This window comes from Lampetra fluviatilis, chromosome 37 (genome assembly GCF_964198595.1).
Source record: "Lampetra fluviatilis chromosome 37, kcLamFluv1.1, whole genome shotgun sequence".
Lineage (NCBI taxonomy): Eukaryota > Metazoa > Chordata > Hyperoartia > Petromyzontiformes > Petromyzontidae > Lampetra > Lampetra fluviatilis.
Window position 1 is genome coordinate 1582706 of NC_136311.1, and position 15402 is coordinate 1598107.

The 15402-nt window shown below is 48.4% G+C and overlaps 1 protein-coding gene across 1 annotated transcript in view; it reads left to right on the plus strand.

Moving 5' to 3' along the window:
• The window catches only part of LOC144945446 (dynein axonemal heavy chain 10-like), an 86942-nt gene that overhangs the window by 54540 nt on the left and 17000 nt on the right, over positions 1-15402 (plus strand). Inside the window, exons 53-58 of the mRNA XM_078873962.1 lie at positions 300-474; positions 1132-1313; positions 3175-3305; positions 3967-4184; positions 4771-4992; positions 5704-5851. Of these exons, the coding sequence (XP_078730088.1) occupies positions 300-474; positions 1132-1313; positions 3175-3305; positions 3967-4184; positions 4771-4992; positions 5704-5851 (1076 nt within the window). The remainder of the gene's footprint in view (positions 1-299; positions 475-1131; positions 1314-3174; positions 3306-3966; positions 4185-4770; positions 4993-5703; positions 5852-15402) is intronic.

Consider the following 15402-nt stretch of genomic DNA (forward strand, 5'->3'; position numbering starts at 1 on the left):
GCATGCCAGACGACCGCAGAAGCGCGGGTATGTATTGAGGAGCAAAGCTTATATTTCAAATATGTTTTTGCTGAAATTTCACTTTGGAAGAATGTGAATTGGAATATCTCTATTGGGGTGAAATGGTCATCAGCTGTAGTGACTTCTGGTAGCTTTGAATGACCAATGAATGCACACAACAACAAGGTGATGTCTGCAAGAAGCAGTGCGGTAGACAAATTGTGAATCCCTGCAGTCACGAAAGCTTTAAATCGAAATTTAAATTGTGAATCAATTTGTATGTTTGTGGATCACAACAGTGAATGAGAAGAGACTGTTAGTAGAGGCGAAGGTGCAGGAGATTGAGGATCAGAACTTGATGATTTCCAAGGAAAAGAAGGAGGCAGAGGAAGCCCTTGCAGCAGCTATGCCTGTATTGGAGGCTGCTCGGAAAGCCCTGCAGGAACTCGACAAGTCAGACGTCACTGAGATAAGGCATGCCTCACATTGGTGCCCAACACCTCATACTAATTTTATTTGTTATCTTTAGGTTGGCCTTGTACTCTTCTTCTGACAGGGATAACTGATGGAAAGAGGCAGTAACAGCAGTAATGTCTCAATGACCACAAGTCATGGAACTGACACTCACTGAGAGCATGTTATTTTTTTCACATTTCACGTAGGCTTTTTTCAATGTGTACAGCACACATACCCATGAGTTTCTTCATATAATATTTTTGGTGCTTTATTTTTTTGTCTTCATATGGACTACGAAGAGAAACTATTATAGATGAATGTGTAAGCGATTTAACCAATCAATTGCTTTGTCTGAGAGTTGGTAAATTTCAAATATGCCGCTTTTAAAATTATATTTTGGGCAGTGCAAAGTTACGTGGACCATAGCTTGGAGTTCGTAGCCTCAGTCACACACAGCAGAGCAATAAAGGACGAGCTTCATATTTTGGATGACTTGGTCATCTTAAGGGTTATTATGGAGTAAATTATTGTTCAGAAATATAATTTACTGTAAACCATACGTGTACTTAAAATGGTCAGTTGGCAGAAAAAAATACTCACAGATAATACCTAGCTGGAGACTGGAATCTTTGTCTAGATCATCGCCGAATATCCTCTCGCGTGTCGGTGGTACAGGTCTTTTGTGAAGCCGCCCAAGCAGGTGCAGACGGTGTGCGAGTGCATTCTGGTGATGCAGGCCTATAAGGATACCAGCTGGAAGTCTGCCAGGTCCATGATGTCTGATACAAGTTTCCTGCGCACACTCATGGAGATGGACTGTGACGCTATCACACCCAGCCAGGTCAAAACTATCCGAGGTACCGTCCCATTGACACGTTAAACAAGTTAAATATTTAATTTAAAAAATATTAAATTGACAAAGTGCAGGCAACAAAATTATGAAAAATAATTGTTACGTGGATGCAGCCATGGTAATAGGCCTTACATTGGTATAATTTGAAATGTTTACCTGATAAAGACCCTTGAGTCTTCAAGGCTCATTTTCAATAGAGTCATACTTGACATCATTTGGCAGATTATTTATGTTGGAGGACCAAGAGAATATCCATACATATAGTCTGAAAGGAGAACACCACGTTTCACACAGATAGGTTAAATAGTTTTTTTGGTACAGGTAAAACACCTAAATACTAATGTTCAATGAGGACCTGGTTGCACCATAGAAACCCGGTGACAGAAGGGGGGGGGGGTAAAATGTACTCATTAAAATTAAGTCAAAAACACGAATAGGCCCACGATCGGCAGGACCTGGACCGTTTTTTTTTCATGAAATCTTAAATTGTCACGCGAGACGAGTCTGTAGAAAAATTTCAGCTGGTTAGGCTTCGTAGATCTGAAGATGTTAAGTGTCAACGATTCCAAAGAATATAAGCAGACAACAAGGCGAGTTCAATAAAAGTGTGTAAGAAACAACTGTAAATGGTACGACTATAGGTTTGAACTTGTCCTCTCCAATGCCCCCTGCAGAAAACACCTCATCCTGTAAGTGGTTATCTCATGCACATCATCACAGCTCTTGCTAGGAATGATGGTTCCCTGCATGATGTGACAAACCTACCGCACAGTATATGGATTGAATCAATGTATTAGCATCACGTCTGAATTAACCTCTATTACATTGGTTCTGAATGTTTTTCTTAAAATAATTATGTTAAATAAGAGAGAGCCCTAAGAGCATACATGGATGGCCTAGGCTCCCACGCTCAGGGGTTCGCCAAATTTCATACAAGAGATAAGTATATAGTTTAGATTGTCTGGTGCACGCACGTGTAGGAAACATGGAGGCACCTTGCCTGTTCGTCATCATCTGCGGCAGAAGCCCTGGGAAATGATTGCCAGGCAAGGAGGGGAGACCGGGGGATAAAAGGGGAGGGAGAAGTAGGGGAGTTCTGAATGTGGAGTTGCGGAAGCGTGTGTTACCTGCTGTACGACTGGCTGCGTTACCTGTGGGCCATCAACAAGGAAGGAAACCTTTGCTGAACACAGCGTGAGCTGAATCCCTTCACACCCAAATCAGCACTGCGTAAGCCCCTTGACCATACCCCACATGACTACCGCCGTGAAGTAAATTATCTCATGTACCCCTGAGAGATGTCACACGTGTACCTCCAGATACATGTACCACAGGATGGGTAACATTGCTCCGAATAATTATTTTAAAAATGCTGAAACCTACAGTTGCAGGCCCACACTGAGGAGTAAGACTGGGCTAGGGTGAGCAGGGTTTCCTTACCAATTTCCCTCTGCTGTTGCATATATATGTAGCCACTGAAAAAAGTAATGCATAATGATTATTTAACATGTAGGAATTATTCTTTAGTTCTTTTCGGTTAAGTCACGTCTAAAAATAAAATAATAAATTTATTATTTTAAAAATAAAATAATACATTTATTATTTTATTTTTAGAAAATAAAATAATAAATTTATTATTTTATTTTTAGACGTGACTTAACCGAAAAGAACCAAAGAATAATTCCTGCAGTCACGAAAGCTCCTAAATTAAGATTAACATGTAGGGTTTGCGACTAATATGATTAATAATTGTTTTTTGGGTTATATTTCGTAAATATAAGTACGCCACCATTTTAGCTTCATACTTGCACAGTCTAACAAAAAAACAATTCTTAATCATAATGATTCTGTAAATTCTGCTGCAGGTTTGATGAAATTGACAGCCTATGAGGAAATGGTGGCCGTCAGCAGGGCGGGCGCTGGCATGCTGAAGTTTGTAGAGGCTGTTATGGGCTACTGCGATGTCGCACGTGACATTAAGCCCAAACGGGAGAAGGTAACATAAAACAAAATTAGTTTGTAGCTTTTTGGAGAATTAATATATTCACATGTATTTGTGTTTGACATAATATAGTTAGAGACTACTTCATGGTGAAAGGTCATGTATGTTAATCTTATTTTGCACCGTACGTAGCCAACCGTGCATACTCCCTTAAGTGTTGATATTGTCACTGTGACACCTGCACCTGGAGTCAGAGGTGTGGACTCGAGTCATGTGACTTGGACTCGAGTCAGACTCGAGTCATGAATTTGATGACTTGCGACTCGACTTGGACTTGCATAACAATGACTTTGTCCCACCTATGAGATGTGGACTCGAGTCATGTGACTTGGACTCGAGTCAGACTCGAGTCATGAATTTGATGACTTGCGACTCGACTTGGACTTGCATAACAATGACTTTGTCCCACCTCTGCCTGGAGTTACCTTCATGTTTTATATCTTTTTATATGCTCAATTGTACTGTGTGTTGCTGGCCGAGTGGCATTTTAGGCATGTGCGCCTGTAGCAACTGATTTTAAATAATTACATTTTTAAACTATGCAAATCCTAACTGCACCACCTCGTGTTGCATTGTATACTAATTAAAACACAAGCAATCACTTGAAAATATACGTGCCCACTAACATGTAGCCTTGCACGGTTTGTTGACGCAGGCAGCCAAGCTGGAGCGGAATTACCACCAGAGTAAACGGGAATTGGGCAAAATTCAGCAAGAGTTTGCATCACTGCAGGCCTTGGGGGCGACACTGATGAAAAAGTACGAGGAGGCGATGATCGAAAAACAGCAGCTTCAGTCAGAGACTGAGATCATGGAGCGCCAGCTCATCGCAGTGGACAAACTTTTTGCTGGCTTTGGTTCTGAGAATATCAGGTGTGTTGATAGAGCTGTTTACATGAATGAAATATCAATTAAACGAAAAATTGAAAATAAAAATATAATTCCCACTCCAATTGCAGAGTTCATATGGAGGAAATTTCCCTTTGATTTGACCCCTGTGACTGTGACCCTCATGGTCAATCTTGGAGTTCCCAGCTCCAAAATCGGATGTTACAAGAATAAAACTCAATTTCAACATTTGTTCAGTGAAAGTAGAACATTTGAGGTGGCCATGTGGCTCAGCAGTCATTGCTAAAGCTCTGGGTTTGAATCTGGGTTCAGCACAAAAAATCACGTTAATTTATGGTTATTTTATTTAGATTCCTTCAAATCTGAGACTTGAAAATTGTCTGATTGAAATGGAATGAATAATCTGTGTAGATCATTCCAAGTGTGGTCATATTATGGATAAAGATATATTTAAGTGACTTAAGTAGTTCTGTGATATTTTGCAGTACCATTCTCTTTAGACAATGTCATTGCTAGTTTCAATATTGTGAATGTAATTTTTTTCATCTCACAATTGGAATAAAATTGTGAATAAGAAATGAAGAGATGAATGACTGATCCTGGCGAACAGGTGGGCTGCGGAACTGGACGAGCTCCAGACACGTCGGCTGAGGCTCCTGGGAGACTGTCTCATCTGCGCGGCCTTCCTCAGCTATGAAGCCACCTTCAGCTTGAACTTCCGCAACGCCATGGTGTACGAGGAGTGGCAGAGCGACATCCTGTTGCGAAACATCCCTCTGAGCCAGCCCTTCCGCCTCGAGGCTCTGCTCTCTGACGACGTGGAGATAAGCAGGCAAGGGAAAGCCGATTTCAGTATCGCAGAAGTGGTTTGCGTCCGGCATCACCACAGCACCATAGTACATCTTTAACAAAGTTAGTAGCAGTTGAATGTAAGTAACTGCACACAATTGTGAGACAAGTAAAAACAATCTGTTGAGACAACTGGAAATGTGGTTTTATTCGCAATGGTGTCCTCGCTTAAATCACAAGTTTGATTTCAAATTTATCCAGGTGAAATAAAGCATCAGTAATACATCACAATAAGAATAACACTGGAAACTAATGTGAAATTGTACATGAATATAATAAAAAATCGCAAGTAATCGTGTTGAAGACAGTACAGCTATTGTGTGGAGTTTGAATATGCTTCACTAAAACGTGTGGCCCCATTATGAGCACTCCACTTAACTCCTCTACGTACAATGTTTTAAAAGCAATTGGATAAATATTCCTAGCTGTGAACCTCCCTGAAAAAGTATTTCAGCACTTGGCGTGGCTATCCTAGCTAAATAGAATTGTGATGGCAGTGGCTTCGTCAAACATGCAACAATGCATTCCATACATTGTTGCAGTCTCTGAAAAGTTTATATTTCTATTGAATTTTAATGACAGTATTAATCTACTTACACGTGTTCTCTGAAACTGCAAAACTTTAAATGGAGTTTATTACCCCACCACACTAGAGACATGAGCGTGCAAATGCAACAAACACTTTTGTCCCCAGATGGCGCTCAGAGGGCCTCCCATCAGATGAGATGTCCGTGCAGAATGGAATCCTGACGGTGCAGGCCCACCGCACGCCGCTCTGTATCGATCCCCAGCAGCAGGCGCTCAAATGGATCAAGAGAAAGGAAGAGAAGAACCAAATGAGGGCAAGTCAGATTTATATCATGTACACGAGTAATAGGATCAAATCTTGCAGCATGTGTCGCGTCACAGAGTGATCTTCTCACTTGTAAACATTATTGGTGGCAGCAATAGCATCTCACGTCTCGATATTTGGTGGTGGTCATCCTCTCAGATGTGATCCCTCTTTTGACTCTCATCTCATCACTAGTCTTGTGCCTCAATCACCATTTAATATAGCTATGTGTCCTGCTCAAGCTCATGTTATTATTATGATCCATGTGTTGATCTTTTTTTTATTTCAATATAATTTCCAGCACCAATATCTCCACAGTTTCCTTTTGAGCTTTTGTTCCATTTTCTTTGTGAGTGTCTGTTTCCAATCCATATATCATAGCATGTAATACACTTGAAAACTTTACTCTTTAGGCACACTGGCCTGCTGATTTTCATTCTCTTATTCAATTTCGATAAGCACACCAACCTGCTATCGCTCACCTCTCTATATTATCATTTTTCTTCTGGTCCACCTTCAATAATTGCCCTATTTAAAAAAATATTTAGTGTTGATTTCCATTTGTGTGCCTTTCAATTACGTCAACTCTACGGTTGTTCTTATATGTATGTGCCTTCACATGGTTCATATTTTTTCAGTAATGTTTGTCTTTCGGCTGTCTACATTGGCACAACTGCCTATTTCAATGGGGGTATGTGAGATACAACTGTGGGCCCCCTCCTCTCTGCCGACTCACTTTTACTGAAATAGCTGCGGATGTTTTTAAGCCGTATACAATAATATGTAGGTAATAACTATATATTTATACAATTTTCGTTGCACTGTGTATTGGGTTTAGAGGAAGACAGTCTCACGGTGACAGTATTAATACAAATATTTAATGGTACAATACTTACACTTAAGTTATCATGCGTCTTGCTTTCACGTGAATGTCAGTAACAAACACCAGCAGTAGCGCTACTATATTTTACGCTGTGTGCGTGTTTTTATATATTTTTTCAGTTTTTGCCATTTATAGTTAACTAGCGGGAAGTACCTGTAATTACCCGGGGGACAAATATATTTTAAAACTTCTCTTAATACGAAGCTATTGTGAAAGCCCGGCATTCCGTTTGTCCATTTGTCCGTAAACAAAATTATAAGAGGCTTGCAGAAGTCCTGAATCAAAAAGTAATAGAAAGTGGTGGGTAAATAGTTGATCTAAAAGGTTTCCGAAAATTGTCGACCTCCCCCCCCTTCAAAAATATTTTTACCCCCCCCGTAGGCATATATACCTATACACCCTACATACAATAGAGTGAGTAGTATCTAGTGACTCTATAGTAGTATCTGGCTCTACAGTAGTATCTACTGACTCTACAGTAGTATCTATTGACTCTATAGTAGTATCTGATGACTGGTTTTATCTACTGATTGTACAGTAGTTATCTACTGAGCACAGTCGTAGCTACTGACTGTATAATAGTTACTATTGACTGTAGTAGTAACTACTGACCTTAAAGTAGTATATACTGACTCTACAGTAGTATCTACCGACTCTAAAGTAGTAACTACCAACTCTACAGTAGTATCTGCTCACTCTATAGCAGTATCTGCTAACTCTATAGCAGTATTTGCTGACTATAGCAGTCTACCTACTCTGCAGCAGTATATACTGACTATAGTAGTATCCACTGACTTTAGTAGTATTTACTGACCATAGTAGTATCTACTGACAGTAGTAGTATCTACTAACTATACAGTAGTATGTACTGACTCTATAGTAGTGAAGTACCGGTAAGTACGCTGGACACCCAGGTTGAGGCACACGTATGTTTATTACAAGTTGTCGGTACAGGACAGCACTAGAGGGGGTAGCGGCCCCCTCACCCGGATAACTGGGGATACACCCTAGCTAATCCTGACCTACTCCCAAGTCCTCCACTAACGGGCTAGGGGAGGCTAACTGGCCCGACACTGGTGAATCGGGCTACGGTCTCCGGAGTCCCAGGGTACTGACCCTGGTTCACGGAACCACGCCTCTGGCTTGATCCTCCGCAGCCCTGACAAGGGCGGCGTCGAGGGGAGTCCAGGGCTTCTAACTAGGAGATCTTCCTTCTTCCTCCTTCGTTCCCAGACTGAGCCACGAGCTCTCTCTGTCCTCCCCTTTTATACCCCCCCCGTCAGGATCACAACCCCCCAGGCTGCCTGATGCGGACGTCGCTGCGGGCACCCCCCCCGTGTACTCCCGGAGCTCCGCCCACTGTGTTTATTCCCCGTTGGATCCCATGCACCTACAGCCCTCCCGTAACAACCCTACATCACTCCCCCCATTACAGCTCGCAGCCGTCCCGGCTGCAACAATTCCAATAAAGGAACATTTACCCCTCAACCCCGTGTGTGCCTCATTTTTTTTTCAACAAAATGCAAATTGAACAACAACAACAAGAACAACAAGAAGAACAAGCACACCCCCGAAGGGAATGTCCGACGCACCCCCCCCCCCGTATAAATACGAAATCCGTAAAAGCGCGTATATACAACTAGCCAGGAACTCCCCCAGCACACACAGCACACCCACGACACACAACGCACCCACAACACACACAATGTGGCAGGAGCGCACCACCGACGCAGCATACAGTAACCATGACACGTGAAATAAAAAAAAAAAAAAAATTTCTTCTTTTTGTATATTATAAGAGTCTGCGCATCTTAGCGCGCGTCCTTGCCGCAGGCCCGTCACACGGGGCAACCCCGGACGGCGGACCATCCGGTGGCGGCTGTCCCTTTCGAGATGAGGTCGCGATTGAAGTGGCGCGACCGTCGGCATCACCCGTGTGGGTTGTAGGGCATGAGCCCGTCATTCCCGGTGCACCTGTGGGTGGGACAGCCGGCAACACATCAGGCGAGAGCAGCGACGGACCCTCCGAGTCGGTCGACCCCCCACATGCTTGGCCCCGCGCGTGTGGAGTGGGCCCTCGCACCGCAACAAACGGTTTTAGCCTAGAGGGGTGTACAAACCACCGGCGCCTGCCCCATTTGATTCGAACGCACTGAGGCCTCAAAACCTCGACAACCTCGACGGGGCCCCGCCACGGGCGCACGAGTTTAGAGGAGGTCGCGAGTGGTACCTGGGGACAGTGCAGCCATGCCCTGTCCCCCGGCTTCCACTGCAGCACGTGCGCGCGAGCCAGCCTGAGGCGCTCGTTCGCCTTTTGACGCCTGTCAGAATTTAGCCTCGCAGCATCCCGCGCCTCAGTCAGTTTGTCAAGGTTAAATTTAACGTGTTCATCCAATTTAATTTTACCCAGCGGCGCGGGGATCTGCAGCTGTGCCGAAACAGGTGGGTCGGGTTCGCGGCCATACATAAGAAAGAATGGTGAAAATCCCGTCGCAGCATGGGGAGCCAATCTGTATGCCGCTAGAACCCCTTGAATTTGTAAGTCCCAATCAGTCTGTGAGTCCGAGACTTGCTGCGACAACATAGACGAGATGGTGCGATGCAGACGCTCGACCATCCCGTCCGTTTGCGGGTGATAAGGAGAGGTTCGAATTTTTTTCGTTCCTAGGAGATCACAGACTTGTTTTAGAAGTTTCCCGGAAAAATTTTTACCCTGGTCGGTCAGCAACCGCTCCGGAGCACCTTTGTCCATGACATAACCCTGGACAAAGGCGTCGACGATGGCTGCTGCCGACTGATTTGGCAGGGGCCAGGCCATAGGCCAGCGCGTAAAATATTCGACCCCAGTAAGCAAATATCTGTTTCCCCTGGGGGTGGCGGGGAATGGCCCCAGAATGTCGAGTGCGACCAGTTCATTTACTCGGGAGACCTGGATGGACTGCAAGGGCGGGTTCGACTCCCGTGCCGGTGGTTTGCGCTGCGCACACATAGGGCACGCTGCCAACAGATCAGTGACATCCCTTGTCATGCCTGGCCAAAAAAAATTCAGCTGGAGCAAGGCGAGAGTTTTCTGGGTCCCCAGGTGGAGGAGGCGCTCATGCGCAGCCCACACCACCTTACCCCGTAATCCCGAAGGGACCACCAGCCGGTGACGGTGGGATTTGCTGTCCCAATGCATGAGCAACCCTGCGTGCATGCCCCAAGCGTCGGCCTCACCCGTCCCCCGCCCCCTCTCCCCGGCGCGACGACGCAACGCGAGGAGGGAGGAATCCTCCATTTGGAGGCGCCCCCATTCATTAACGGGCAACCCAAGCAGGGAATCTTTCCCCTGTTCCGCGATCTCAATGGTGACCAATGTTTCGTCATTGGCGGCGGCCGCCAGGACCGGATTCATCATGTCCCCTGCCGGCTTGCAACGCCCAGACCCCAGGAGGCATGCGCATTCGGAGGCGGTTGGCATCCGTGACAGAGCGTCAGCGTTGGTGTGGCGAACGCCCTTACGGTAGGTGGTTTTCGAAATCGAAATCCTGGAGGACCTCCAACCATCGGGACAATTGTCCCGATGGCTGTTGAACCTTCAGGGCGTACTGCAGTGCCGCATGATCTGTGCGGACGGTGAAACGCCGACCGTACAGATATGGGCGATACTGTTGGATGAAATAGACAATTGCCAACAGTTCCCTACGGGTGACACAATATCTCTGCTCCGCTGGAGACAACACCCGACTGCCGTACGCAACCACCCGTTCCACGCCGTCAACCACCTGGGAAAGCACACCTCCAATACCCGTGTTGCTCGCGTCGGTGTCGAGCAAAAACGGCCTAGAAAAATCTGGGTAAATCAGGGGAGGAGCCTTTACCAGGGCGTCCCGAAGGGAGCAGAAAGCAGCTTCCTCCTCCTGACCCCAGTGGAACCGAACCCCTTTCGATGTTAACGCGTGTAGGGGTTTGGCAATCGTTGCAAAATTAGCGACGAAGCGTCGGTAATATGATGCGAAGCCAATAAAACTCCTGACCTCTCCCACCGAGGTGGGAGTCGGCCAGGAGCTGACACACTGCGTTTTGGCGGGATCGGTAGCAATACCCGAGCGCCCTACGATGTGCCCCAAATAACGCACCGACTCGCGTAACAAATGGCATTTCTGGGGCTTAAATTTCAAATTAGCAGCCCGCATCTTTAGGAAAACCGCCCGCAACCTCTGGAGATGTTCATCAAAAGTTTTACCAAAGACAATAACGTCATCCAAATAAATCAGGCACGATTCCCATTGCAATCCAGCCAAAACCAATTCCATCAATCGCTGGAAAGTTGCCGGCGCTGAGTGTAAGCCCATCGGCAACCGGTTGAATTGGAACAGGCCGTGCGGTGTACGGAAAGCAGTTTTAGGCTTAGAATCATCGTCCAGAGGAAGCTGCCAGAATCCCGAAAGTAAATCTAGTGTGGAGAAGAATCGCGCTCCCGCCAAGGCGTCCAGCGATTCGTCCATCCGTGGGAGCGGGTATGCGTCGGCAACCGAAATTTTATTAAGGCGCCGAAAATCCACGCAAAACCGCAACGAGCCGTCCTGCTTTTTAACCAGGACGATCGGCGCTCCCCAAGGGCTGGTGGAGGGAGAAATGATGTCGGCGGCTAACATGTCATCAACAGCCGATTTGACATGGTCCTTTTCGGCGGGACTTAACCGAAACGGATTTTGGCGAATTGGCGCGCTGTCACCCGTGTCAATATGGTGACGCAGCAGGTGAGTGCAACCCAAATCATATTTATCCCGACTGAAAACGTCGGAAAATTCCCTCAGTAGTGTTCTAAGCTGTTGGCGCTCTGAATTTGTCAGGTCCGTCGATCCCGCACAAAGCGCGTCGAGCCACCCTTCATCGCTGTCCGAATGTGGGAGCATTCGGGAAGCAGTGCCAACATGGTTCGCGACAGGTTCCTCGCAGGGTACCGGCGTCGCGTGAGCGAGCACCGTCCCTTGAGGGACCACCACTGTCTGCGACCCCACATTGAGGACCGCGATGAAAGGGTCCTCGTCCCCTCTTACGACGGTCTGGGCCGGAATCAAATTAGGTGCACTAACCCCGGCCCTAGACGGTCCCAGCAAAACACCCTGATCCCCTACGCCCATAGCGAAGGGCTTACGAAGTTTCAGAGGCACTAGCATTTGAGCTCCCGGCGGCACACTAACTGTTCTGACGACAAACGCCGGTACCGTCGCGAACGCCGTCCGAGCCGCCGCAGGGGAAGGCAGGAAGGCCATGCGTCGCCCTGACGGAAGCTCAATGCATCCTTGGTCGATCAAAATACGAATTGGCATTTTTCCTAAGAAATCCGTCCCCAGCAGGCACGGAACCGCCAGCGAGGAGGAAACGAAAATCGGCCCCGACAATTTGATGTCCCCGATACAAATTTGCGCGCGAATCTGTCCCATGATGCCCAGAGAGCCCCCGTTAGCGGCATAGAATGGGACGTTAACCGGCAGTAAGGGCCGGCTTTGTACAGGCAGAATATTGTAAATTAACTCCGAAATGATTGTCGCCGATGCCCCCGTATCGACCAGGATGCGTACCTCTACCCCGTCAATGTGTCCGACCACGGCCGACGACCCTGACGACGCGGCTACCACGCGATGGGCCAACACGGACCACTGTTCGGGCTCGATTCGAGTCCCCGCAGTGATCCGCGTTGGGCCGTCGCAACGCAACATCGGCCCCCCGTTCGTTGTGGTGCGAGAGTGTGCAACGGGCGGGTGCTTTGGCCAAACATGTGTGGTGCCGCGACTCGCCGGATCATGTTGCTGGAGCTTGGGAGGAGGAGGCCCGGCGTCCCGTCGAGGCGTCGTCCCGCGCTGTCGAGGCGAGCGGCACCCCACGGCGACGTGGCCCCGAACGCCGCAGTTGAAACACCGCGGACCCCCCGGTGGAGACGATGGACGGTCGAACCGGCTTGAGCCGTCCCGGCCCGCCCGTGCTCCTTGCGCCTGTTGCCGTCGGTGGTCGACGGCGTAGAGCTCCTCCGTCTGAAGGGTGGCTGCAGCCACCGCACGCCCGGCCGATGCCCTGCTGGCTTTCCGCCGCAGGGACAGAAGGTTGGCGTGAAGGAGGCGCGCCGCCTGAAGAGAGGTCATCTCGGCGTCCTCCTGTGCGACGACAGCGATGTCCAGGTCGTCTGCCAGGAGGAGGATCTTCTCCGTGACCATCGCGTCCACGCCGTCGTCGTCCATACGGGGAAAAGCCGTTTTGGCCAGCGCCAGGAGGCTCGTCCTGTATGCCAGGGGCGACTCTTTTTCACCCCGCTTGCGGTCGTAGAACTGCTGTCTGCATTCTGCAGATGGTCCATAGACCCCAGCCAGCAGTTGTAGCGCCCTCGGCAGAGTAGAACGCTTCTCTCTTGGCGCCGATGTGAGGGCGGCGAGCGCGTCGGCGTCGAGGAGCGCCGGCAGCGCGCAGAGGGCTTCGTCGTCCGACCACCTAGCCATTTCTTGGTGGGCGATGAAGCGACGCTGGAAGCCGCCCCAGTCGCCCTCCGCGCCAACAAATTCCTTCAGCGGAGGTAGGCGTTGTTGCAGCGCAGCGTTCGCCTTGGAAGTCTGCAGGCTGCTATCCCCAGGACTCGGCTGTGCGTCGGCGCGAATGGCAGATGGAATCGCCTGTCGCAGCCGTGATGACGTTCCCGCCGCTGGCGATGATGCGGCTGTCCCAGCGAGAGCGGTGTCGGAGCCAAGGTTTAGCCCGGCCACGCCCTCTGCAGCTGCCGTGGCGATGGCGGGAATTTCAAAGTTGGAGTCTTCCGAAATGGCGGGAAGGCGCTCCGGTCGTCGACTCCCCTCGCCCCGTGGTGGACCACCAGCCCCCAGCCGCGTGATGTTTTCCAGCGTGGCGGCAGCGGCATACAGCAGCTCCGCCAGCCTCTCGTGAGCCAGCCGTAGCGCGTCTGGCTGCGGCCCCTCTTCATGCCGATGCCCCGGCAGGAACGCGTCAGGCCCCGGCTGTACCATGTCTTGGTGAGCCGTCTCGGGCTCAACGATTTCAGCAGTGTCCTCGTCCGGCACTCTGGCTCGAGCTGTCTGACGTGTATCCATGTTCGTAATACTTCTGACCCCAGATGAAGTACCGGTAAGTACGCTGGACACCCAGGTTGAGGCACACGTATGTTTATTACAAGTTGTCGGTACAGGACAGCACTAGAGGGGGTAGCGGCCCCCTCACCCGGATAACTGGGGATACACCCTAGCTAATCCTGACCTACTCCCAAGTCCTCCACTAACGGGCTAGGGGAGGCTAACTGGCCCGACACTGGTGAATCGGGCTACGGTCTCCGGAGTCCCAGGGTACTGACCCTGGTTCACGGAACCACGCCTCTGGCTTGATCCTCCGCAGCCCTGACAAGGGCGGCGTCGAGGGGAGTCCAGGGCTTCTAACTAGGAGATCTTCCTTCTTCCTCCTTCGTTCCCAGACTGAGCCACGAGCTCTCTCTGTCCTCCCCTTTTATACCCCCCCCGTCAGGATCACAACCCCCCAGGCTGCCTGATGCGGACGTCGCTGCGGGCACCCCCCCCGTGTACTCCCGGAGCTCCGCCCACTGTGTTTATTCCCCGTTGGATCCCATGCACCTACAGCCCTCCCGTAACAACCCTACAGTAGTATCTACTCACCGTAGTAGTATCTACTGACTATAGTAGTATCTACTGAATCTATAGTCGTATCTATGGACTCTATAGTAGTATCCACTGACTAGTAGTAACTACTGATTCTATAGTCATATCGACCGACTCTGCAGCAGAATATACTGACTATAGTAGTATCTACTGACTGTAGGAGTATCTACTGACTCTATAGTCGTATCTACCGACTCTATAATAGTATATATCGACTCTATAGCAGTATCTACAAACTATACAAAGTGCCGTGGTGAGGCCTAGTCCCGTGGAGAGCCCCCGGCCTTGCCTAGATTGCTCAGCCGGCCAAGGTGGCACCTTGGTAGGCTGGGACTGGGCTGCTACCCACCATCTCCCTGGCTCTATAGTAGTAACTGCACACATTGAGGTGGAGGGAGAGGAGGACATCACACTGTGAAGAATTTACCTTGGCGTTGTGTGTATTTTTTTAGCATTTTTAACGCGAATGATAATTTTTCCCCGCCCCCACTGATCGCGTATGTGCGTTGCTCGGGGAACCACGAGATAGCGTTCTTGCGCATGCGCAGATGCGTGCCTTGACGCGCGCTCAGCATGCGCTCAGCATAGTAATATAATAAATAGTAGTAAATAGTTAATTTAACTACTTTACATTTGACGGATGGGAAAAAGAAATTGCGATTTGAAACGTAAAGCCAGCAGTTTGTGAGTTAAATGCGTCACAAGGTGTGTCCACACACAGACAGACACACAGACAGACAAAAATTTACTTTTATAGGTAAGATTGTTGTAATATTTTTTAAAATAAATTTTCTTAACATTTCTTACTTGTTTATCTGTTGATTCGGGGTCCCCTTGTGGCCGACTGGGCTCCTATGCATCGTATTCGCTGCATACCCCATAGTTGGTCACCTGGTTTTCTACCTTTGTTACTGTCTTGCCTGCATGAAAATATGTTGTATTTTGGATGTTTCTGGAGATAAGAATAAACTAAACTATATGACAAATTTCAGTTTTATAGCCCTTGTAGAATATTATCATTCA